General features: G+C 40.7%; 1 protein-coding gene across 5 annotated transcripts in view; it reads right to left on the reverse strand.

The window, feature by feature from the left end:
- The window catches only part of LOC119245978 (NACHT, LRR and PYD domains-containing protein 12), a 38,012-nt gene extending 14,751 nt beyond the window's left edge, over positions 1–23,261 (reverse strand). For 2 of the 5 annotated variants that reach the window (XM_037512095.1, XM_037512101.2), the window contains exons 1-7: positions 23,176–23,261; positions 21,254–21,319; positions 19,540–19,577; positions 6,453–6,523; positions 5,035–5,079; positions 2,695–4,360; positions 483–572 (exon numbers count right to left, since the gene is read on the reverse strand). In XM_037512095.1, the coding sequence (XP_037367992.1) occupies positions 483–572; positions 2,695–4,360; positions 5,035–5,079; positions 6,453–6,523; positions 19,540–19,556 (1,889 nt within the window). In that variant the 5' untranslated portion in view covers positions 19,557–19,577; positions 21,254–21,319; positions 23,176–23,261. Of the gene's footprint in view, positions 1–482; positions 573–2,694; positions 4,361–5,034; positions 5,080–6,452; positions 6,541–19,539; positions 19,578–21,253; positions 21,320–21,975; positions 22,504–23,175 lie in introns of those variants that run through there. The other 3 variants (XM_037512096.2, XM_037512099.1, XM_037512100.1) reach the window with 3 other exon arrangements.
- Positions 23,262–26,481: the final 3,220 nt, after the last annotated feature.

The raw sequence follows: 26,481 nt of genomic DNA on the forward strand, positions 1-26,481 counted from the left end.
TGTGTTCTGATATGGACAAACAGACAAGGCAAGTGAGAGTGGGAGTGAGCAAGAACAGAAGGGGGCGTGGGGGGCTTCAAAGAGCACTGGCACTTTGGGAAATAACTGCAGAGGCCAGGATGGGGAATGAAGACAGAAAAAAGGATCACCTGCATGAAGTGAAAATCTAAGAATAGGACAGGGGAAGCTTGGAAGAAAAAGGAGAAGGTAGGTCTCTGGAAGGACACGGGACACAAATGTCTAACACTGTCACCCACATGCTACAGGAAAAGCTACATATTCAAAAGGGAAAGAGGCAGGAGGGGATGGCAGGGCTCTGTACCTGAACTCCCCACCCCTTCTAGGCTCATAGTCTAGCTCCTCATTTGCTGCACCATTATGCAAAGTTTGAGCAATTGTACTATCAGTTGGGAGTGCATCTTCTGGCAGCCCAGTCATTACCTGCAAATACATAAAAGAGTTTAAAGCAAAGTTCAACTTACTTCAGGTCTTTAATTTTACAGTTTGGATTTCTCATTGCTTGGCAAAGCAAGTGTAGCTGAGACAGTGGCAAATTGAGCAGTTGGAAGGGCCTAAAAGAAATGAGAAAAAAAATATTTTGAAATAAAACAATTAAAAACACAATTTTAAGTAAAAGGCTTGTTTTGGCCTCCGTTACCTAATACACTTCTCCTGAAAATCTTAAGAGGCATTATCCCATTTTACAGGTAAGGAAATTAAACCACAAAAAGGTAATTTGCACAAGGTCACATGGGGAAGAACAAAAATGAGGTTTGTACTCAGGTTTGACTCCAAAGCCAAAACCATGTAACCAGGTGTCAGGCCGAGGTAAGCACTTTACAAACACCAATTATCTCCCATGGTCCTTCACCTAGAGACAGGTATTGTCATCACCGTTTTGCACATGGTCACAGAGGTCAATGACTTGCCCAAACTAACTTTACAATATAACTGATTCTAGGTTGTCAGCTAATAGAGGAATAAATGACAGTAACTGAGAGTCAGGAAAGCTCAATAATGAATTCTCAGTCAACATGCTTGGGAAAGGAGTATTTTGAGTTAAATTTTGAAAAGCGTTTAAGCCCTCTGATAACGACAATAAGGATTGGGGCTGGAGATTCTATCTAAGGCAGAAGTTCTGGAAACACAGAATGAACCAGCAGCCCCTTTATGTTTCCATCAGTGTTTAAAATCTCTCAATGTATTATTCCATTATTTTACTTTATAGTACACAGTTGGATTGAAGATGTCATGAATTTGTCAAGGCATTATAGCCATATAAGTCATAATTCCCAGTCCTCCCCTACCTTTTTTACACCAGTCTCAAACACAAACTCTTCCTGCACCTTTCTTTTCCGCCCAGCTTCCCTCAACCATATGCCCTACGCTCATTTCCACCTCTGTGCTCCTGCCCACTGAGGATACCCTCCAAGGAGAGGTTTCTTGCCAATGTCTTGTGTCCTCCAGGTACCTTACCCCTCAGCCACAACTAAGGAAGAAGCATTGTCCATCAGAACCCAAGTACCCAGAACAGATATAAGCAGGGGCATTTTCTAGGTATAAGTCTTGTTGGCTGCTTTTTGAATAAGTCGGTAAATGTTGGAGACCCCTAAGGCCTGCAGTGCTGAGACAAGAAAGACATCAAGGTCATGGCTAAGAAACTGATGAGCCCGGGTGGGAGGACTGGCCCGTTTACAGATTGGAGTGTTCTTTCTTGTGTCTGCGAAGCTATGTCTAGGGGATAGGCCAGATTAGAAAAAGAAACAGAATGACCTGATGGTGCAGAACCTTGGCGGTGAATGTGTGCCTGGACAAGGCCAAATGCCAAGAGAATACTTCATTGTCTAGTAACTAACCTGAGGTGGGGGGCAGCTGCTTATATCAATAAAAACAAGTTGCACCGGGCACTCGGGACCCTTGAGCACGGATGAGAGGCCTTGCGTCCCCTGGCTCCCCCTTCTCTTGAACTCTATTTTGTGTCTGTCATTTCTTTGTTTCCACAGCTCAGTTGGATTCCTCTCTCAACCCTGTTCACTGGAGCTGGACTCCGGCAATTAAAACTGTAGAATACTGAATCCATACTATTTAAGCGGTTTACTTAAGCCTCTTGGAACTTCTCCCCTCGGCCCTCTGGAAGGTACAAGATCACAAGCTTTCCAGCAATACACACAGAAATGCGGCTCAGGCCCATACTAACCTGGAGTTCTGTGAGGCCTCAGTGATGAAGTATATGTAGAGGAGAGTGATGACCAACACAGTGTTAGGTTTAAACCTTTGCCAGAATGGTGATCTATACCAGTACAGCAGAGTTCTCAATGATACTTTGATGGTTAACATGCTCTTAACACTTTATACCTATAAGTACATTTACAGAGTGACAATGAAGATTAATATACGCGCGCACGAGTGCGCGCGCGCACGCATACACACACTTCTATATGGTGATTTAGCACAGAACCTGCCAATAGTAAGTGCTCAAAAATGTTAGATTTCTCTCAGTGTCTACCTAGGCCAATGATCAACATATGGTGGCTATTCAGTAAGTCCTGACTGTGTGGACTGACATAAAACTTGGAAAACAGGGATGACTTCTTTCATTTAGAAATGCTCCTATGCCAGAAGCCTTGGAATAAACAAGTAGGCCCATCGTTTCTGAAGGCCAAAACTCTGGCAGAAAGACATGAATATACTCACTGATTTAGTGTCAAAGCTGATGGCATCAATGCAGAAGCTCGTTCTTCCTCCTCAAATCCAAGTAGGTGCTGACATTTCAGAGACATTGATAGGTGACTGTCACTGCTTTTTACGCAGAATGACATAGTTAGAATGTCCATTTTTGTATAGGTAGGCTGAAGCAGTATAATTGACTGTAAATCACTAGTTATCCTTTTTGCATATTCTTCTTCCTGAATCTCATACAAACAGTGAAACAAGTCCATTGGCTCAATCTGAAACTTAAAAGATTTATCCTTAATTTCTTTCTCGGTCCACCTCAGTAACTCCCCTCGAAGTCCTGGAGAAACTTTTCTTCCAAAAATGGATTCCACAACCGTTCCCTTTTGTTCATGTAAGAGGCCAAATAAGAACTGTATCGTTAATGATGAAAACCCTTTTCCATATTGTTGGAATATTTCTTCCCATGTTTTCCCCACTTGATCTAAAAACATCCAGCTGCTGTCATTCTTCAGGGCATAGAAGACAGCAGTTAAGAACTCCTGGAAACTAAAGTGAAGGAAAGTGTAGACACTGTTATCACGTTCAGTTTTTTTCAAAAAGTGATTGAGAAAGGTGCAGTTGGTATCATACACTCCTATCCCGTGTCTTCTAAGGTCTCTGACTTCAAACAGGACCCGATTGTTCTGCAGTCCTTCTGCAGCCAAAGAGCAAAGGCCCCATAGGCAACTTTGTCCTTTCCACACTGAGATGCCTACAAGGGTTTTGAGGCACTTGGAAAAGTAGAAAAGATACACATCAGTCATGGTCACAAGTGACCTCATAAGAGTCCTGTCACCATCTTCCTGGGACTGTAGGACACTGCAGATCATCCAGGAGATGATGGGAAGAGAAGACAAAACATCAAGGACTTCATTTTCTCGCAGACCATAAAAGACTCTCATCGCTGCATTAGCACCTGAAAAATGACTTAAAAAATATGCTCTCTTTTCAGCATCTGTAAAACACAGGACCTCTGCCTGGATCGGCTCTTTTAACAGAGAGTGGAGCTTCTTCATAGTTGTAGGCCTGGCAGTTATCAAGAGGGAAGATTCAGGGAGCAGTTTTTTTGTCACAAAACTACGTAGGAGGGTCTCTACAGGCTTCTTGTCCAGGGGGTTAGCACTAAGATCCTCGTCCTCATCACCTACAGGATACTGAAGCTCAGGAAATCCATCAAGAATGAACAGAAGCTTTTCTGGATCTGTCAGAATAATGTTCAGGATTGGTCCACTTACACTTACATCTTGAAAAATGCTAGTGATCAGGTCAGCAGCGCTCAGGTTAGCAATGTGACTTATTTCTCTGCAGTTTACATAGATGAGATAGTCAAACTTGCATGGGGTAACCATTCCCGCTGCCCAGTCAAACATGAACTTGTGCACCACAGTTGTTTTCCCAATTCCAGCACATCCTTGAAGCACCACAGTTTGGGGTGAGCTGAAGCCCTTTTCATCACGATCAAATATGTGTTCCATCTCAATAAAAGTATCTTCTTGAGGAATTCCACATGGTGTCTTTTCTGATATTCCATGATCTTTTATAATAAGCAGTCGTGACTCTATATGTTTGCCAGGGTGATAGCATTTATCATCAACTAGTTTTAGGTATTTTTCTTTTAGATGTTTTCTAAATGCTTCCCGGTAATCTAATAAGGTGACACCAAGAGTTAGTAAACATTACAAACAACTATTACTAATACCACCATCAACTTTGTTTAATCCAGCACTGCCAGTCTTAAATGACTCCAAAATCCTTTTCTCGAAGGAAAACTATCAACTTCTGGAAATAGTGTTCTTTAGAACTCAGTTTGAGGAATCTGTAGATAAGGGTTTGCAATTTTTTTCTGTAAAATTTCATAAATAATGTAGGCTTCTGGGTCTCTGTTGCAATTACTCAACTCTGCCATTTGAGCACAAAAGCAGCCAAAGACAATATGTAAATGAAAGGGATGGTGGTTTTCCAGTAAAACTTTTGTTTACATAAATAGGAAGCTGGCTGGATTTGACCCACTAGCTGCAATTTATTGACCATGATCTAGATCATTCCAGAAGCAGACTAGTCTATTTTAACAATAAAATTCTCTAACATCTGATACTTAACCACTACCATCAATGGTCTTCTGAGTATTCAAATATCTATTCTATAGGATAAACATCCTATTTGTTATGGCAGTTTGGGGATTTTTGGATATTACAAAAATCAATTATTATTGCCCCAATGATTAAGGGGGAAGAAATGGGTGAGGAGTGGAGATGAGCAGCCAGGCTCTTTGGCACTATTCCCAAAACAGAAAAAGAGTAAAACAGAAAGGACATTTACCTGTAAGCTCCTTCCACGAAAATGAAGCCAGAGAACTTGAAGCAGCTATGGGGGGAAAGGAGTTAGGGTTAAGAGTAGCACAAAAAAATTGACAAACAAAAACACGAACTACAGAGTAATTTAGCCATGTTGTTATAGCCACCATGCTGTTCTCCAAGCAGAAATGCAATGAATAAAGTCAATCACCCTCCTAACTTGCTTGCAAAGGTAGTTTATAACTAACATCCAGCAAATAGTAAAACATAAGAACTCACATAGATATATGTAGGATGTAAATATTTTGTTTATAGGATCAATAAAGAAAATTTTAGGCATAAATATAAAGGGACATTTTTTTTATTTGAAGTGACTATTTCTGGTATTTTGGTTTCCAGTGAAGCTTGTTCCTTTTGTAGTGTTTCTGTTGAACCTAACTTGTTAATGGGAAAGAAAAAGGCATTGTTGGTGATAGTCTGACACATATACAATAACCTACATTCAAATGCATACACACACATTCAATCCAAACACATAAACAGGTATATAGATAAAAATGCACAAGCACACAACGCACCTTCACATCCCTACAGGTTTTTAGTACTGTTTGTACATCTTTAAAAGCAAGAGAAAGACCTATATTGGGGAGAAGGTGTTGCTAAGTGGAGAGAAGGAAGCAAAGCCTGAGGAAGCAGCTATTAGAATATCACAGAAAGAGCAGGCAATGAGTGGTCCGTTGAAAATAACAGGTTTTACAACTCAAAATCCTTGGAGTTCAGGAATCAGTCACAAAGGGAAATACTCAAGCAATCTGCATGCTTTGCTCTTTTGTGCTATTTTCCATTGTTACAGTAAAGGGAAAGACTTAAGAGCTTTATAAGATTATAAACGTTTTAATGATTATGGAAAACAGGAGGAACCACAGTTGTCTCTTTCCTTTCTTTTTCCTCATTTTGGGAAGCAAGAAAATTGCAGAGATATTTTCAACAGATTATTAAAGGGTAAATACTGCATCCATGTAGTACCTTAACATACATGCATCTATACACATGCAAAAAGTTTTTAAAGATTGGGGGCCTCCTCTGGTGGCGCAGCGGTTGAGCGCTGGGCTGTGAAGCTGCCCGTAGCCTCTGCAGCGCCAGTTCGATCCCGGGCCTCTGGCAAGGGTCCCACATGGCGTGCAGACCTCACCTGCTGCGCCCGCTGCTCCCCTCAGCAGTGTATTTCGTCAGTCTGCCTGTTCTGTTCCCCGCTCTGGCTCTGGTGAATTCTCTCACCCTCCTGTGCTTCTGACTGTACCCAGTGCTTGTAAAAATAGATAAATAAATCAAAAAAAAAAAAAAAGATTGGGAAGAATCCCAAAGGCTATGAGAAGAAGTAGAGGAAAGAGAATGAACAGAATTGTCTAAAGATACCCTTTCCTACCTCATTCAGTTACTCACCGTTCTGCTTAGACAATAAACTCCAGGTACAAGCAGGTTCCATATCTTTTCTTTTCTTCTGAGTGTTCATCCTGGCAAATCAAAAAGACTATAATACAAAATAGAAATGATGATTGTACCGTCTAGTGGAATTCCAGAGTAAAAAAGTAACTCAAGGGCCTCCCTGCTGGCACAGGGGTGGAGATGCAGCATTATGAAGCTATCCGCAGCCAGTGCAGCACGAATTCGATCCACGGCCAGGGAGGTGACCCACATGGCACAGCAGACCTCTCCTGCCTTGCCTTCTGTTCCCCTCAGCAGGGGTTCTGCTCCCCATTCTGTTTCTGGTGAATCTTCTCACCCACTGCATCTCTGGCCTGTACCCCAGCTCCTGAATGCATAAATAAATAAATCTTTTTAAAAAAACAACTCAAGAAAGACTCTTCACTTAAGGCAGTTCCCATTTGAGGAAGAGAAAATATCCAGTAACTAAGTAGATAGCTGGGGTGGGACTGGGGCAATGGCATAAAAGCAGACCAAAGCTGAAGAGAAACATGAGAAAAGATAATAATAAAGACTTAATAAAAGATAATAATAAAGACTTTTGAAAGCACAAATATGGAGAATATAAAATTGGGTTCTGAATTGGGTCACTATGGGAGGCACAGGGAGTAGAGTATACCTCTCATGTTTGGGGTCAACATAAGAAAAAATGACTGCACTCAACAGCATATTCTTGACATCATTAGCAAAGGGATAGTTATGGCTGTAGATTGCAGTATGATGGTATGAGAGAGACCATGTAGAGAGTCAGGAGACATAGGTGCTACTCCCATTTCTGTGACTATCTACCTAAGGACCTTGAGTAAGATTTTTCTCCTTTCAGGGTCTGTTTTATTATTTTTGAAATGGCTGAGGCAAATGAGGATATGGAGAAAGGAAGTCCTTGTACACTGTCACTGAGAGTGTAAATTGATGCAGCAACCATGGAAAACAGTAATGGAAGTTCCTCAAAAAATTAAATAGAACTACCATGTGATTCATCAATTCCTCTTTTGGGCATAATTCCAAAGAAAAGGAAAACACCTATTCAAAACTGCTATGTTCAGTGTAGCACTATTTATAAGAAATGGAGAAAACTTAAGTGTCCATCAGTGGATGAATGAAGAAAGAAAATGCAATCACAGGTGGAAATACATCATATGTGTGCATAAGGATGTATACACATATACACAGGAATATTATTCAGCCATGAAAAGGAAATCCTGCCTTTTGTGACATGAATGGACTTTGAAGGCATTATGCTAAGTGAATAAGTCATGTAGAGAAAGACATTTACCATATTATCTCACTTATACGTGAAATCTTAAAAAAAAAAAAAAACAAACAAGCTCACAGAACAAACAACAGATAGATGGTTGCCAGAGGGATGGGCAAAATGAATGAAGGGGGTGAAAATATACAAACTTCCAATTATAAAAGAAAGAAGTCATGGGGATGTAATGTATAGCATGTTGACTATAGTTAACACTATCCTATGGCATATTTAAAAGTTGCTAAGAGAGTAATCTTAATCATAGTAGCAGATTCTCATCACAAGAAAAAGTTTTTGTAACTGTATTATAACATTAACTAGACCTTATGTAGTGATCATTTTGCAATATATACAAATAGTGAAACATTAAGTCGTATATCTGAAGCTAATATAATGCTGATTGTCAATTATACCTAATTAAAAAAAGATATCACAAAAATTTCCAGCTTAAACATACTGGAATTACATGAAGTGAGAAAACAATGGATTTTTGCTGTTGATAGTACCTTTGTATGTGTAAGTATCCTGAAAATGATGTGATCTAATTGGTAATAAATAGCAGGAATCCTCAAAAAAAAATGGCTAAAGGGATGTTAATCCAGGTTTCTTTCCAGACTGGACATTGTTAAGAGCAATAGTTCTCTATCTGCAAATTAGAATCACCTTCACACACTACAGAATTTTTTTCCTTTTTCACAATATTACTTACCACATTCTAACACACTTGATAATTTACTTATGTATGCACTTATTTTGTCATTGTTAGTCTTTCCATCTAAATTGAATTATTGAGCCCAATTCTCAGCCTTTGTCTGAGTTTTGCAGGTCTACACAAAAGAAGTGGAGCTTATTTTCCCACCTCTTGTTTGTGAGCTCAGTCTTGAGACTTGCTTTGGCTAATGGAGTGTACAAAGATGTGACTCAAGCAGCGGCTTAAAATGTGTGTGCACAGTTGGACACATCCCCTCTCAATTCTGCCACTAGTATGAGAAAAGCCGTGAGAGAGACAAGGTTCCAGCTAATTCACTGATCCAAGAAGGATGAGAAATACATGAAGCAGTCACCCCAATTTACTCACAGTCCTGCAGCAATAGTAGAATCACCCCAGCCTGAATCAGAGTTGCTCAATAGTGCCCTGCCTAGTCAACTGAATCCCAGCGGCCTGCAGATTAGTGAGAATAAGTGCTTAATAGTCTTAATTTTTCATACCACTGCGATTTTGTGGTTGCTACATATGGTATTGGAAATAGCTAACTGACACATTTTACTGGACTGTAAATGCCTACAATTGTTTTCAACAGTGTAGACACTCATTAAATGCTTAGTGAATAAATTGAATGTGAATAAAAGCTTTAAAACAAATCCAATTTCTAGTCCACATTTCTGATAAATTAAATCAGAATCATTCATGATGAGGTTTGGCATTGATTTTTTTTAAAAGCTCCCCAGGTATTTCTAATACTAAGCCAGGAGAGAGAGCCATTGTTCTCATTTCTGATAGAGGAAAGAGTGCATTGGTGAAGCACGCAGGTCAAGCCCTGACTCTACTACTTACTATATGACAGCCATGGAATTAACATCTCTCTAAGCCTCAGAGCCCTCACTTGTTAAATTACATGAGATAAACCATATGAAGTACTGAGCACACATCATGGTATACAGTAAAGACGGGCTCAATAGTCCTCGACTACAATGTTTGTATTGCTGCTTCTTTGATACAAACAGAAATATCTATGAACCAGATAGACCTTACTTAAACCCTATTTCCACTATGTTCTAGCAATAGCTTACTTAAAACTCTCCGAGACTACAGTAATACATTTGTAAAGTATGGTGGATAATAATAACTACTTTATTAATTTGCTGTGAGGATTAAATAAGATGCTTTCTCATTCTCTTTCTGGGCAATCACAACAATGCCCATATTTCAATAATCCTTACAACTCCTAATAGCCTATTCCAATCTAGCCATCTCTAATGAACTACATATTTGTACATCTAAAGGCTTATTCAACATCTCCTCTTGTACATGGACACCCCTCTTTCTTCTAACCAAAGTAGTTATTTTATACTTTGTCAAACATTATTTCCACTGATCTTTGTTTTAATAAGCAATTCTAGCCCTCTAAGTGGAATAATCCGCTTCTGTGTGCTTGCTCTTTAAACCTGAGTGGAAATTATAGGGGACTACCTAAATGCTCCAAGTTTCCTTGGTTACTGATCTCCTTGTGGCCTTATTTTTCTGCACTTTTCGTTTTGAGCAACTCCAGTATTCTTCCAAATATTCTTATTTTTGCTTAATTTATTCAGATGAATTTCTGCTCACTGCTACTAAAGAACTCTGATATAGAAATTGTAGAATGAGTTACAATTAACAGACATGGGGGGGATTATGGAGATAATTTATAACTGAAGTATTGGAGTAAAAGGTTGTGAGGTAGCCCAAATTCCAGGATGGGAATGCAGTATCCACTGCACTAGAATCTTCATAAATCATATGGGATCTTTATGCAAAGTGCTAAAAGGTGTCCTCAACAAGAAAACAGATCAAAGTAAAATGTCTCCTCTGGGATCCCAATGACTATGGTGGAGGACAGTGAGTACTTTTGTGGTGGGTGTGGTCTGGTAACAGACATCTGAAGAGCTGTGATCCTCTACCCCTAAACCACATATAATATTGCAAACCAACATTACCTCAATAAAAATAATGCAATTAAAAAGAACAAGGGGTGGGCCTCCCCGGTGGCGCAGCAGTTGAGCGCTGGGTTGTGAAGCTGCCCGCGGCCTCTGCGGCGCTGGTTCGATCCCCGGCTGCTCCCCGGCCACCAGAGGAGGGTCCCACATGGCGAGCAGACCTCTCCTGCCACCCGCTGCTCCCCTCAGCAGTGTACTTCGGTTCTTCTGCCTGCTCTGCTCCCCGCTCTGGCTCTGGTGAATTCTCTCACCCTCCCGCGCTTCTGACTGTACCCAGTGCATGTATAAACAAAATAAACAAACAAACAAATAAATAAATAATTAAAAACATGCCTCTATTAAAAAAAAAAAAAAAAGAACAAGGGGTCTGAGAAATTGCCCTAAGCAAGAGGAGTCTAAGGAGACATGGCAATTTAAAGTAATATAGTATCCAGATTGAATCATTGAAAAAAGACATTACAAGAAAACTAAGGAAATGTGAATAAACTTTGGACTTTGTTTTTTTTTTTTTTTAATAGAGGCATGTTTTTTATTTATTTATTTATTTGTTTGTTTGTTTGTTTTGTTTATACATGCACTGGGTACAGTCAGAAGCGCGGGAGGGTGAGAGAATTCACCAGAGCCAGAGCGGGGAGCAGAGCAGGCAGAAGGACCGAAGTACACTGCTGAGGGGAGCAGCGGGCGGCAGGAGAGGTCTGCGCACCATGTGGGACCCTCCTCCGGTGGCCGGGGAGCAGCCGGGGATCGAACCAGCGCCACAGAGGCCACGGGCAGCTTCGCAACCCAGCGCTCAACCGCTGCGCCACCGGGGAGGCCCTGGACTTTGTTAATAATTGTAAAAGATGATATCCCCTCTGGGCAGTTGAATTACAAAATGGTAAGTGGTGCTTCTTTCTCTCACTCAGGCAGCACCCAGCTGGGGCACAAGAGGTAGAGAGCAGGGTATGGGCTAACCTCAGTTCCCATTCACACCCTTGGCTGTGTGCCTTTTCAGCCAACAAACTGCACAATTGCCTATGATGATTCTACACGGTATGAATGCTGCCAAAAACAAGGGAGAAAAAATGGTACAAATTTACATCAAATCTCACCTCTAAGCCTAAAATGAGACTCTGTTTTTTTTTTTCATTGAGATATAATCCATGTATCATAAAATTTGTCCATTTAAAGTGTACAACTCAATGATTTGTATTATATTCACAAAGTTTTGCAACCAACATCACTAATTCCAGAACATTTTCAACACTCCAAAAAGAAATGCCGAACCCATTAAGCAAACATTCTCCTCTCCCCACCCCCCACCCCCAGTTCCTGACAACCACAGTTCTACTTTTTGTCACTAAGGTTTTAATCTATTCTGAATATTTCATATCACTGGAATTATACAATATGTGACCTTTTGCGTCTGACTTCTTTGTGACCTTACACTAAGTATAAGCATTATACTCAGTATAATGCTTTCAAGAGCCATCTATTATAGCATAAATCAGTATGCCATTCCTTTTTATAAGTGAATAATCTATTTCACATCCACTAGATTGGCTATAATTTTATAAAGTAGAACCCTCATACATTGTTAGTGGGAATATAAAATGGTACAGCTACTGTAGAAAACAGTTTGGCAGCTCCCCAACAAGTTAAACATAGAATTATCATATGACCCACCAATTCTACTCCTAGGTATAAAACCAAAAGAATTAAAAAAAGGTATTTAAACAAAACTTGTATAAGATCATTCATAGTAGTGCTATACATAGTAACAAAAGGCAGAAACAACCCAAATGTCTGTCAACTGATGAAGAAATAAAATGTGGTACATGCATTTACAATGGAATATTATGCAGCCATTGTATATATTGTATGATTCCATTTATATGAAATGTACAGAATAGGTAAATCCAAAGAGACAGAAAGTACATTATTGGTTGCCATGGACTGGGGAAAGGGAGACTAGGTAGTGACTTCTAATGATTACATAATTTCTTTTTTCTTTTTTTTTTTTTAAAGATTTATTTATTGATTGATTGATTGATACATACAAGCACTGGGTACAGTTAGAAGCGCGGGAGGGAGAGAGAATTCACCAGAGCCAGAGCGGGGAGCAGAGCAGGCAGAAGGACTGAAGTACACTGCTGAGGGGAGCAGCGGGCGGCAGGAGAGGTCTGCGCGCCATGTGGGACCCTCCTCCCGAGGCCGGGGAGCAGCCGGGGATTGAACCGGCGCTGCAGAGACTGCCGGCAGCTTCCCAACCCAGCGCTCAACCGCTGCGCCACCGGGGAGGCCCGATTACATAATTTCTGCTTGGGGTATCAACAATACTCAGGAATTGGTTGTGATGGTTGCACAGCACAGCACATCACAGCACATATACTAGAAATCACTAAATTACATGGCTTGAAAGGTTGGACTTTATGGTATGTGAATAAAATCAATGAATATAAATTAAATGAAATAAACTAAACATACTGTGGTAATCATTTCACTATAACATACCAAATCAATATGTTTACACTTAAAATCAATGCAACTTGTCAATTATATCTCAATAAAAATAGACAAAATTATAAAAATAGAAAAAAGTCAATAAAGATGCAATTATAAAAAAATGGGGAAATTGAAACAACCCAAATATCCACCAGTGAATGAATGTGTAAAAAAAGTGACATATACATACAATGGAAAATTATTCAGCCTTGAAAAGGGGGAAAATTCTGAAACGTGCTACTTGGATGAATCTGAAAGACACTATGTTAATGAGTAAGTCAGACACAGAAAAACAAATATTGCATATTCTATTTACAAGAGGTATCTAGAATAGTCAAATTAATAAAGTCAGAAAGTATAACAGTGGTTACTTGGGACTAGGGGGAAAGGATGGTTAAAGAGTTTCAGTTTGGGAAGATGAAAAAGTTCTGGAGATGGACAGTGGTGATGGTTGCACAAGAATGTGAATGTAATTAATACCACTGAACTGTACACTTAAAAATCATTAAAATGATAAATTTTATAAAATATTTAAACAGACCTTTCATAAAGGAATATATACGTATGGTCAATAGCACATGAAAAGATGTATAATATCATTCGTTATTAGGGAAATGCAAAAGAAAAACAAACTGCACTGAAGTTCTACTTCACACTCACCAGAATGATTAATATTAAGAGGACTAACATTACTAAATGTTCACAAGGATGTTGCTGGGAGAGTAAAATGGTACAATGATATGATACTTTCACATAAATCTAAACATACACTTATCCCATGACCTAGCAGTTCCATTCCTAGTTATTAACCCAAGAAAAATGGAGATACATGTGCACAAAAGGAATTATACAAGAATGTCTATTATAGCAGTTTCATTCACAATAACCCAAACCAAAACTGTCCAGGCAGGCATTAACAAAAAAAAAAAATGTATAAGCAAGCTGTGATATAGCCATACAATGGAGTGCTACTCGGCAATAAAAAGAAATGAGGTACTGATGCAGGCAACAGTATGGATAAATCATTATGCAGGAGAAACTTCATACAAAAGAGTACATATTGTGTAATTCCATTTATATGAAGCTCCAAAATGTACAAAGTCAATCTATCATAATAAATCAAAACAACGACTGCTTCTGGTGGCAAAATACAGGTTTCAGTTATGTTACCTGTCAAAACTCACCCAATGCAACAATTTCTTTCACTATAAGTAAATTTTATCTTTAAAAAAATCATAAAGGAAAAAAAATCATAAAGGGGGCCTCCTGGTGGTCTAGGGGTTTATTCTCAGCATACTATCAATGCAACGGACTGAGTTTGATCCCCAGCCAGGAAGCTAACCCACATCTGGTGCAGCAGACCTCTCGTGTCTTGCCCACTGCTCCCCTTAGCAGTGTATTTCACTAAATCTGCCTGCTCTGCTCCCCACTGTCTCTGGTGAATCCTCTCACCTCTCCTACCTCTGGCCTGTTACACCCCAGTTTCGTGCAAAAAAAAAAATCATAAAGACATATTGAACTCTGGGGCCTCCCTAGTGGCACAAGGGGTTAAGACGCAGCCTGTGAAGCGATCCGCCGCCACTGCAGCATGAGTTCGATCCCCGGCCAGGGAGATACCCGCATGACGCAGCAGACCTCTCCTGGCTCGCCCACTGCTCCCCTCAGCAGTGTATTTCAGTCAATCTGCCTGTTCTGTTACCCATTCTGTCTCTGGTGAATCCTCTCACCCCCCACACCTCTGGCCTGTACCCCAGTCCTTGTATGCACAAATAAATAAATCTTAAAAAAAATATTGAACTCTGATTAATGATATGCATGCTGGAATGTACAGAGGTGAACAGAAGTGCAAATTACTCTGAATGCATCAAAATATAACAAGCTGATGAATACACAGATATGTGATAAAGCAAATACAACAAAATGTTAAAAGTTATAGAATCTAAGAGTTGGGTATAATGGCTATTTACTTGATTTTGACATGTTTAAAAATTATAATATGATATTTTTAAAAAAGATTTATTCATTTATGCAAACAAGAGCTGGGGTACAGGCAGGAGACGCAAGGGGTGAGAGGATTAACCAGAGACAAGTAGGGAACAGAACAGGCAGGCAGACTAAAACACACTGCTTAGGGAAGCAGCTGGCGAGACAGGAGAGGTCTGCTGCACCATGTGGGCTGCTCCCTGGCCAGCCGGGGATCGAACTCATGCTGCAGAGGCTGCGGACTGCTTCACAGTGCGGTGCTTATCCCCCTGCGCCAGCAGCAGGGCCCCCACAAAAATTATAATAAGATATTGAGAAAAATCCATCGGATATGGGAATAGAGAAGTTTATGGTCTTAAATGTATTTATTAAAAATCTAGAAAAATGATAAAAAGTGCTTTCAACTTAAAAAGCTAAATCAAAAGGAAATAAAATTCAGTCAATAGGTACTAAAATAGAAAGCAAATGGTAAACATTAGACTAGATCAATAAAAGGAAATGATAGCTCTTTGATAAGACCAATATAAAGGACACATTTTTGGCAAGTATAATTTCAACAATAAGGCAGCACAAATTAACATAAAAACGAATATACAATTCTTCAAGGAACACATAAAGATGGCAATAAGCACACAAAAAGTGCTCATCATCATTTATTATTAGGTACATGCATATGAAAAATGTAGTGAGATATCATCTCACAAGAACGGTCTACTTCAAAAAAACAAGAAACAACAGGTGTTACAAAGGATATGGAAAAAAAGGAACCCTCATATACTGTTGGTGGGAATATAAATTGGTGCAGCCTCAAAAAGTTAAAAATAGAACTACCAGTACCTCCTGGATGGCACATGGGTTAAAGTCTCAGCTCTATCACCAGCCAATGCGGCATGAGTTCGATGCCTGGCCACGGAGCTAATCCACATATGGCACAGCAGACTTCTCCTGCCTCACCTGCTGCTCCCCTCAGCAGTGTATTTCAGTCGATCTGCCTGTTCTGTTCCCCACTCTGTCTCTGGTGAATCCTCTCACCTCCCACCACCTCTGCCCTACACCCCAGTTCTTGTATGCATAAATAAATAAAATAAATCTTAAAAAAATAGAACTACCATATGAACCAGAAATTCCACTTTTAGCTATTTATCCAAAAAATATGAAAACACTAATATCAAAAAATATATACCTCTATGTTCACTGTGGCACTATTCACAATAGTCAAGATATGGAAACAACCTAAGCCCATCAACTGGTGAATGTATAAAGAAGATGTGGTAAAAGATAATGAAATCATGCCATTTGCAACAATGTGGATAGACTTTCAGGGGATTGTGCTTAGTCAAATAAGTCAGAAGAAGGACTAATACTTTATGATTTCACTCATATGTGGAATATAAAGAAACAAAACAAATGAATAAACAAAACAAAAAGAAACCTTAGATTCTGGTGGTTACCACAAGAATGGAAATGGGAGAAATGGTGGGGTGGGCGGTCAATTGGAAGGTGGTAGATGATAGGTAGAACTTTGCTGGTGGGTGTGGTATGACACATTTATTTGATGAAGTGTGAAGATGTACTCCTGAAATATATAATGTTGTAAACCAGTGTTGCCTAAGTGCAATAAATAAATAAAAAGAAGTAAAAATAAAACAAACTTTAAAGGAAAAATAGGGGGAGAGATATTAAAAATATTTTAAAACTACGATACATAACTTTTTTACCATTTTTTTTTAAATCTACGTGAAATAAATACTTTCCAAGGAAATAAACTGAAACAGGTCTCAAAAATTGCAAAGTTCAAATAGATCAATTAATCATAGAAGAATGTTAAATAATAATCTACCTCAAAAGTCATCAGCCCCAAAATATTTTCTGGGAGAGCTTGAGCAAACCATCTAGGAATAGATGAGTTAAATTTAACATAATACTTTCCATAATAAAGTAAAAGGAAAATGACACCACACAGCTATAAGGCTAGTATAATCTTGCTACCAAAACTGACAAGTAAAGAGAAAGAAATTATAAGCCCATGTCACCTATGAACCGAGATGTAAAAATACCTTAATACCAAAATCAGAAAAACACAAGAAAACTATAGGCCATCACTTTAAAAAAAAAAAAAAGATTTATTTATTTATTTATTTATTTATACAAGCACTGGATACAGTCAGAAGCGCGTGAGGGTGAGAGAATTCACCAGAGCCAGAGCAGGGAGCAGAGCAGGCAGACTGACGAAGAAATACACTACTGAGGGGAGCAGCAGGCGCAGCAGGAGAGGTCTGCGTGCCACGTGGGACCCTTGCTGGGGGCCGGGAATACCCACGCTGCAGAGGCTGCGGGCAGCTTCGAAGCCCAGCGCTCAACCGCTGCACCACCAGGGGAGGCCCAGGCTATCACTTTTTAAAAACATGTATAAGGAAAGCCTTTTCAATAAATGGTGTTGGGAAAACTGGAGAGACACATGCAAAAGAATGAAACTGACTACAGAACTGAAGCATGGTGGGAGAGAGAGTGGGGGAGGTGTGAGGACAAAAAGGGAAGGGAACACAATGGACTATAACTATATAGAGTCCCACTATAGTTGGGACACCTGAGTGGGGCATCCTATAATTCCCAAATACCAACAGTAATGTAAGCCAATGTTACCTCAATTTTAAAGTAATTAATTTGAAAAATATAGCAGCAACAAAAATTATAAAAGTATCCAGAAATAACCCAAACACATTGGGCCTCCCTGGTGGTGCAGGGATTAAAGATAGCACTATCAAGATATCGCCAGCCACTGCAGCACATGTTCGATCCCTGGCCAGCCAGGGAGCAACCCACATGGCACAGCAGACCTCTCCTGACTCGCCTGCTGCTCCCCTCGGCAGTGTATTTCAGTAGATTCACCTGTGCTGCTCCCCATTCTCTCTGGTGAATCCTCGCACCCCCCGCACTTCTGGTTTACACCCCAGTTCTTGTATGCATACATAAAAATAAATCTTTTAAAAAAAGATATGTTCAACACATTAATGCAGAAAATTATGAAACATTATAGTTAAGGCACTTAAAAATTTGAATAAATGGAGAGCCATATCACATTTATTCATATAAAGACTCAGTAATATAAGATATCAATTCTTCGCCAGTTAACTCTGTAAGCCCAATGCAATGCCAACAAAAATGCCAGTAAGATCTATATCAGTATCATAATCTGAGACTAAAATCCTCACGAAAAGTAAACATTCAAAAATAGTAAAAAGCCAAAGAAAACAACTCATTCCATGCCAAATATTGGACATATTCTAAACTATGAAAATTAAAAGTGTGCTTGAATGTAAGCATGTATAAATGGATCAATAGAACCAAATAGAGAGTTCTGAAACAAACCTGAATATTCCTAAGAATCTAGTATTGCTTAAAAGTAGCATTTAGAGAAATGCCAGTAGGAAAGCAAAGAGGAAGGCATGTACAGGGATATACATTGAAGCATATTTTATATTAGCAAAAACTTGGAAATAACCGTGTCAATGGGGAGATGGTTACACAATCATAGAGACATCTGTTCTGTAGAATACTATGCAACGGTGAAAAAGAACAAATTAGATTTACACATACTAACATGAAAACATTCTCAGACATAATATTGGGTGAAAGTAGTAGCAGTAGCGGAAAAATACATTAGCATAATACAATTTATATCTTTTAAAAACACTAAATAATACTATATATTCTTCATGTGTCTGTGTATGAAAATGTTTGCAAATAAATAATAGGAAAGATCTGGGAGATGTTAAGTCAAATTGAATATAGAGGGGAGGAAATCAAAGATAACCAAAGGTGGTTTTAGACTTCTCTATAACATTTAATCCCTTGAAAGAAAAAATGTATTCACATGTCCTGTGTGTAATTAAATCAATAAATAAAAATTTTAAAGTTGCATAACAATATGAGTAAATCCAGTTATGTATAAAAATTTATCTGTGTATACATACTAGTTACTCATACAAATGCATGGAAACAAGACTAAAGATACCAAACTGTTGACAGTTAGTTGGTTTGTTTTTTTTTTTTGTTTTGTTGGTTTGTTTGTTTGTTTGTTTGTTTGTTTTTTGTGGTGGGACAGCAAATAGGAAAGCAACAAAAAAACTAAGTCCCAAAATTTACTGTCTTTATACTTGTGTATTTGACCTTTAACCATGAACATATACTTGTGTATTATTAAGTAGTTAAAAAACAAGACATGGAGAAAAAAGACAGATTTTTAAGTAGAAAAAAAACTAATTGCTACATTATACATAATATAATGTTTGTAATATAACATAGTGTATACAGTTGTTGTATTATAAATGTGTGTGCATGTGTATATACATATACAAACATTCCTCATTTTATTGTGCTTTACTTTTCTGTGCTTCACAGATACTGCTTTATTTTTTACAAATTGAAAGTCTGTTGCAGCCCATTATCCGCAAGTTTATCAGCACCATTTTTCCAGTAGCAAGATCTCAATGCCTGTCTCTATGTCACATTTAATTTAGGTATGTACATTGTTTTTTTAGACATAATATTATTGCATACTTAATAGACTATAACAATGTGTAAACATAACTTTTATATACATTGGGAAACCAAAAAGTTCATCGGACTCACTTTATGGCCTCATCCATTTTATTGTAGTGGTCTGGAACCTGCAATATATTTGAGATGTGTCTGTATATAGTCTACCATACACACACACAACTACAAACTGGACTTTGACAATTTGTGTACTTTTGCTGTTTCACTATTATTTACAATAAGCACATAGTTCTGAATTATTTAAGAAGCATTATGATAATAATAAGCATAATGATAATCATATGTATAATATATATACATATATCAAATCAATACACTGTACACCTTAAACTTCTACAATGTTATACATCAATTACATATAAATATACTGGGGGAAAATACACATACAAATACAGAGAAATCTGCTGTCATTCACCTAATCAAAACCTTTTAATAGGGGTAATCTCATTGCTCCTAGAATAAAGCCCAAATAATTAGGGAGCCTGACACCCATCTTCAGTCCACAATGCCATCCCTTGCTTAATATTTTGTAGTCATCAGAGATGCTTTCAGTTCTTCAAGTCCCTTGTAAGTGTTCTAGCTTCCGGCCTTTGCACATGCCGTAAGCTTCCTCTACCCAGGCATTTCTTCCACCCCCACCAATCCACCATCATCTACCCCAATTAATTTTTCATCACTTCTTCAGGGAAGCCTTTCCTAACTTCCCAGATAGGATCAGGTCTTCCTACTATAAGCACATATAGAACTCTTATTGTTTCTTCATAGCTCTACCATTGTTTGCAGTTTTCTACTTAGAGATGGGATTGGTAATATAATCCCTCCTATCACTCCTACTGTAAGCTCCATGAGAACAGGGTTCTTGTCTGTCTTGTTATATCCTGACATCTACTAAGAACTCAGTGAAAATTTGTGAAATAAATAATTGCTCCATATTAGTCAGGGTGTATTCTTGGCTTTGGTAGAAGCTCAATTTTTCTCTCCATTCCAATCCTCCATCCATCTGAGCAACCTCAATGAGTGCAGATGATTCACCCATCATATTTCCCTCACTGTCCCTTCATCCATCTCTGCTACTTCAACAGCTTTTGACCACATGGCCCTTCACTAGCCTTTTCTAGCCACTGGTGTCCTAGACTACCTGATTAACATGGAGATGCTCCACTTCGGAAAAATTCCTGAACCTCACTATCATTATGTCTGGCTACAACCTCCTGCCCCCTATAACTTCTTGGTTCTCAGAATTCAACTCTTCATTCTCAAGATCTCCTATCCTTTGACTCTTCCCATTACCACCTCATTGTTTTACTCACTATTCAATCTAAGACCATGGTACATCACTTCACCCACTCTTGTTTAGCAACCTCGCTGATCTTACCCCTTGAGACCTAGTATTTACCGAGCAGTTACCATGGGCTATTCTACAAGCATTCTCTCTAATTTCTCACAACATTTGTATGAGGTAGAGCTCGTAATTATCCCATTTTACAGATAAGGGAAACAATTCTTAAGGAGGTGAAATAACTTGTCCAAGGTTACACAACTAGAAAGTGGTCGGGCTGGATAGAGCTGGTATTGAAACAAGATCTGTCTCACACCAAAGTCTGTGCTCTGAACCAGTCAGGTATTTTGTCTCTCAGGGGGAAAGATAACTGATTCCAATGGGGAGAATGAAGGAGAGGGAAGCAGGCAAGGCTTGGAGAGCAAGGCAGCAAACCAGTTGAGAGATGATGTTGGACTAATCATTATCTACCTGAACTTTGGAAAGAATTCAAACAAGTTCACTTACTTCAGATGTGTGACTTTACAGATGAACTTGGTGGACTTTGGCTGAGGATCACACAGCTAGGTGTGCCTACAAGAAAACAACAAGAAATCAGCAGTTTAATACGTTCTTTGAATAAAATTTCTATATTAACTTACCTGAAGATATATACTTACAGGGCCTCCCCTGGTGGCGCAGCACTAGTTCGTTCCCCGGCCGCCGGCGAGGGTCCCACAAAAAATATATATATATATGCTTATAGCTAGAGATCTATTTCTAGGTATGCTGCTATTATTAACTGTTCCTTGTACTAGGAATATACTGTGGTCTTATTTCCACTTCCAACAACCCTACAAAGGAGCTCGTCTCCAATTTTGTAAATGATGAATGGGAGTCACAGGAAGATCATGAAAATTGCATCAGTTCACACAATGAGTTCATGGCAAGATGGGATCTTCTAGTCACCCAACACCACGTCTCAATCTTAGACCACACTCCCCGCTATACACACTGGCTGTTGAACTCTTGAGGACTAGGCAGGAGGGGAAATCAGACAAGGCCACAGATCTCGGTGCTCCTACCTGCAAGGAGCTGAGCAGCAGACTTGAGGAGATTGTTATGGAAGGGAGTGGGGCTTGGGGAACGGATTTTGTTGCATCTAGCACCATGATCTTATGGGGAAGGGCATGAAGCGTGAAGGAGTGCAGCCCTTTTGACACACACCATGTCCGGGAGGAACAACAAACCTAATCTGTAAGCCACGCCAAGACCAGGATGGGTCCACAGACACAGTAGGCAACAGCTCCATCACCTGTTCCATTTCTCCTCTCACAGAAGCAAAAGATCCCATGCCAAATACTGAAGTAACCTACTGGTTTTCCTCTCCTCTTCGTCATCTGGAGCCTAGAGACAAATGTAGTTCAAATCCCAACTCTACCCAGCTCCATCATTTTCTGTCGTCTGGGGTCCACGGGCCCAGGAAAGCTCTTCCTTTTTTTTTTTTTTAAATGCTCACTTTTTCCCATTTTATATTTGTTTTACATCATTCTTGTACAATGTATGTTTTCTCCTCTCAGGTGTGGTCCTCGTGAAATTCCCACCACCAGTTCACCCGTGCACCACCACCACAGTCCTTGCGCTCTGCTCCCTCCTCGTCCCCTGCAGAATGGCTCTGATTTATAGTTGCCTGTTGATTTTGATTTTTAATTTATTATAAGGAGACAATCAATAGGTTTCCTCAGATTTCCCCAAGGGTGGTTGTCCACCTTCCCCTCCTACCCGCTCACCACTCCTGCAAAAAGTTAAGAATCCTGATCGGGGACAACTTTACCTCCGGCCCGCACACACGCACGCAGAGTCTGTCACAGCTCCCGCGTCTGTCAGCAATGCTTCCCTTCTCCCCTCCCCCACAAGCACGCCTCCACGCATGCACCCCACACGCACGCACCCCCAACGGCACGCACCCCACGCACGCTCTGGCAAGCCCCACGCACACCCCTAAACGTAGTTGCGCACATGCGGCTGCACACCACGCATCCCCACATCGGCCCCTCTGTCCACCCCAACACCCACGCGCGGCCTCGGGAACCTTTTCCCTCACCCGTGCTGGACCCCGGGGTCCTCTCGAGACCTCCCCCCACCCCCGCCCGCAACTTGACTGAGCCCCCAGGTCCCTCCCAGGCGCGCTGGGTTCGCCCGGCCCGAGCCCGCACCCGCGCCCGCAGGCCCGTCCCGACTGGGCCGCCACTTCCCTCCCCCCGTCCCAGGAGGCATGAGGCGGGCGGGGCACCTCCCACGCTGGGCCACCGGGGCCTGCACACCGTAGGGAAGCCGGCTGCTCAGGCTGCAGGAGCACCCTGGATTTCCGGTCCCTCCTCCGATGGGGGAGCGGGCGGGACGGCTGGCCGCGGGCCGCCTTTCTCTACCTCGCCCGGGAAAGTGCTCACCTGGTTCCCAAAGCCAGTTAGTCTTTCCCCTACTTCCTGCCAGCGGGAAGGGATTCCGAGAGGGAGAGCCAAGGTCTTCGGGGCGGAGAAGGGGAAATGACTCAGAGAGGAGGCGGCTCAGAGGGAGGGGCTGGCCTGGAAAGGGGGGGTTGAGGGGAGCGTTGGGAGGGAAAAGAAGAGGGGGCGGGAGGTAAAGAAGATGGCAAAACTGCCGCCGGGAGGCTTTCAGGGTGCCTGGCACAGCCCCGGGAATCCTGCCTGTCAACCTGGAATCCAGGAGCCCCTGGGCTGGGCCATTTCCTCCTGCTGGGTCTTAAGTTCTTTCAGGTCTTGCCAAAGGCAGCCAAGGCCAAGACCCTTGCCAGCAGCTCACCAGCAGGGGCCAGGGAATCTGCTGGTTGGGGCTAAAGCACAGGGATTAACTCTTCATGTTCTGTGGAGCTAATAATAGTCTTTGCCTCATAGGGTTCCTGGGAGGATTCAATGAGTTACTACATCTCAAGTGCTTAGAGTAATGCCAGGGACAGGGGAAGCAATCAGTGAGCTCTCTTATTACAAAAGTGTTCATTCTTTATGGTTTGTCTCCCCTCAATGTTATGAGTCTCACGAAGGTAGAGACTAGGTGTCTTACCCATCACCGACTCCAATACCTAAAGCTTATCAATAAATTATTTGTTAAGTGAATAATTAATAACTTGGACTAGTGGCTATGCCAAGACGTTCCCCTCTGTGATATACAGGGTGTATTTGTGGGAGCTTGAGAAAGGAAGGCTATGCTTGGGGAAGTTAGCACACAAGACACCCATTGGATGCTACATCAAGTGACTTGCTCTGCCTTTGGAAAATGGAATTCTTTTTCATTTTTCACGTTCCATGGAGACATGGAAGACTGCCAGACAGCTGCCTGAAATTTGAAAGAGAGACAGGCCTAGCTGGAGCAGCATTTGCATCTTGAGCAGTTAATGAGTAAAGCAGGGTAGGGGAGAGGACTACGATTGAAAGCTCAAAAATAATCTTGGCAAATGAAAGTGGGGGAGATTGGTAGGGGAAGTTTAGTGTGTACGGTGGAGTACAAGTCACCCGAAAATGAATCTGATGCAGGTACTAAAATAACAATAACACTATCCACCTCTCCTAGTCATAGGGTTCCCTGTAACCCAACATTCTTGGTGTCGGTATGAAAATTAGGCTCTTACTACTACGTGCACTAAGTTTGGACTTATATAAATTCATACTTTCAGGGCTAGAAGGGACCTTAGAAACTAATTTCAACTCATAGCTGAAAAACTAAGATCCAGAGAGAGCAAAAGCCTTGCGCTTTGGAATTCTCTGGCCTTGGTACTGAATCTTGCGGGGCTTACATGTGTTGTGTCCTATTATTCCTTAATCCCTCCCCCACCCCACCCTAACCCCAGAGACTTAGAAAGAAAGGACCTAAATAGGTTAGTAGAAGAGAGGGAGAGAGGCAGTTTCTCAACAGACCCTGACTTCACTTCCTTTTGCCTATCCCCAGGGAAGGTGCCTGGGACTTCAGCTAACTGCATTAGAAGAGCTCCGCCTTGGTTCCCTGGCAATCTTGCACTGTCCACATAGTCTCCGCAGGTAAAAAGCTTGACCTGCAGCTTATCGCAGTCTTAGCACACCACCTGTGATCCACCGTGAGAGGATGGGGACCTGCAAGGGATGGCTTCAAAGCCATCTCTCACTCATTCCCTTATCTCCCATCTGTCCTGGGAAGCTGTCATGACAGGTTTTCACTGCTCTCCACATCTTGGGTTGTATTTGAGGTACAAGTCTTCCTCATTCATCCCCCCTGGGATAGAGTAACAGAAGATAAAGTCGCTGTTGCAGTCTAGAACTGGCTTCCTAGCAATGGGCGATCCCACAATACCTCTGTCGTCCTCTGACCCCTTTTGCTTGGGTGTTGTTCTTTTTGGACTTTGGGACAAGGACTATTAAGAGCAGGAAACTTGTTACTTTTTCTTTCACTGTGTAAATAATAAGATGTGATTCATTGTATTTTTACCTGCTGAATCATGTCTGAAAGTGGCCTTGCTTTGTGTGCTTAACAGCTGTTTGCTATGACTCACATTTCAAGTATATCACAGTGCTCTCCCTTATCACTGAGGGCGTTGAGCTGGACAAAAAGATATGTACATCATAGTGGCTTTTTCCTTCCACTGTACATCAGAATAAGCCCAAATTCCAAACTGGCTGGAGGAATAGCAGTTCGTTTGGCCTTGTATTCTGTGTACAAGGCTAAGCCCCACAGAATCATTCTCATTGCCTTTCTTGTTCCACATACTTCCAATATTTGTATTATATTATTCCTAATCTTTGCAAAAGACCACTTGCCCTCACCTACCTTCACTGAGACTAAGGTCAACCCTGCTCTTAGGTGGGGGAACATAAAGCTCCCCAAGTCCGCTTTAACCTGGCACCTTAAGTGGAACCAGCCTTTCCAAACATTATACCCCCCCAAACATATAAAATCATAGCTGTGTATAATAGTCCTATATTTGGCTTTTATCCAGGTGGCTGTCCAATTGGACCACTAACCCTCCATATTCCAAATTCTTTTTATGCTTTAATCCTTTTGCCTTTGGGCTATAGTTACTGTGGGCTCTCAGTACAGCAAACTGTTTCAAGTCACTTTGGCTTCATTTATGTTTGTATGCCCACTTTAATTTCCACAACTCTGATTAGAGTACAGGCACACCGCTGAGATGTTACACACTTCATTGCAGACCACCACAATAAAACGAGTATCTTGATAAAACAAATCATACAAATTTTTTGGTTTCTGGATGCATACAAAAGTTATATTTACACAATACTGTAGTCTATTAAGTGTGCAATTTGGCATTGTCTAAAAAAACCTAATACGTATGTATATATATGGTATATACATGGTATATATATGTATATATATGGTGTGTGTGGGTGTGTGTATATATATATATATATACCATCATTAAATGTGACAGACAGGAAGTGAGCATACGCTGCTGGGAAAAAGTGGCGCCCACAGCCTTTCTCCACACAAAGTTGTCATAAACCTTCAATTTGTTTTTTAAAAAATAAAATAGGCAAGGCATGATAAAATGACTTGCAGTGAAGTCTAGGTATGATTGTTTGCCCAAGTGCAACTCTGAGGGATCTCCTAACTTTCCCAGTCTCCTCCTATAGGCCAGGTGTTCAACAGCAAGTCTGCTCACTGGCTTCTGGCCTTACTCGGAATTTAATCAGTGAACTCCAGCACTGGGATTTTCTTTTTTCTTCCTTAATTCTCACCTTCTGCTCTAA

The sequence above is a fragment of the Talpa occidentalis genome, unplaced genomic scaffold (assembly GCF_014898055.3).
Source record: "Talpa occidentalis isolate TD23 unplaced genomic scaffold, MPIMG_talOcc4v2.1 talOcc4.15, whole genome shotgun sequence".
NCBI lineage: Eukaryota > Metazoa > Chordata > Mammalia > Eulipotyphla > Talpidae > Talpa > Talpa occidentalis.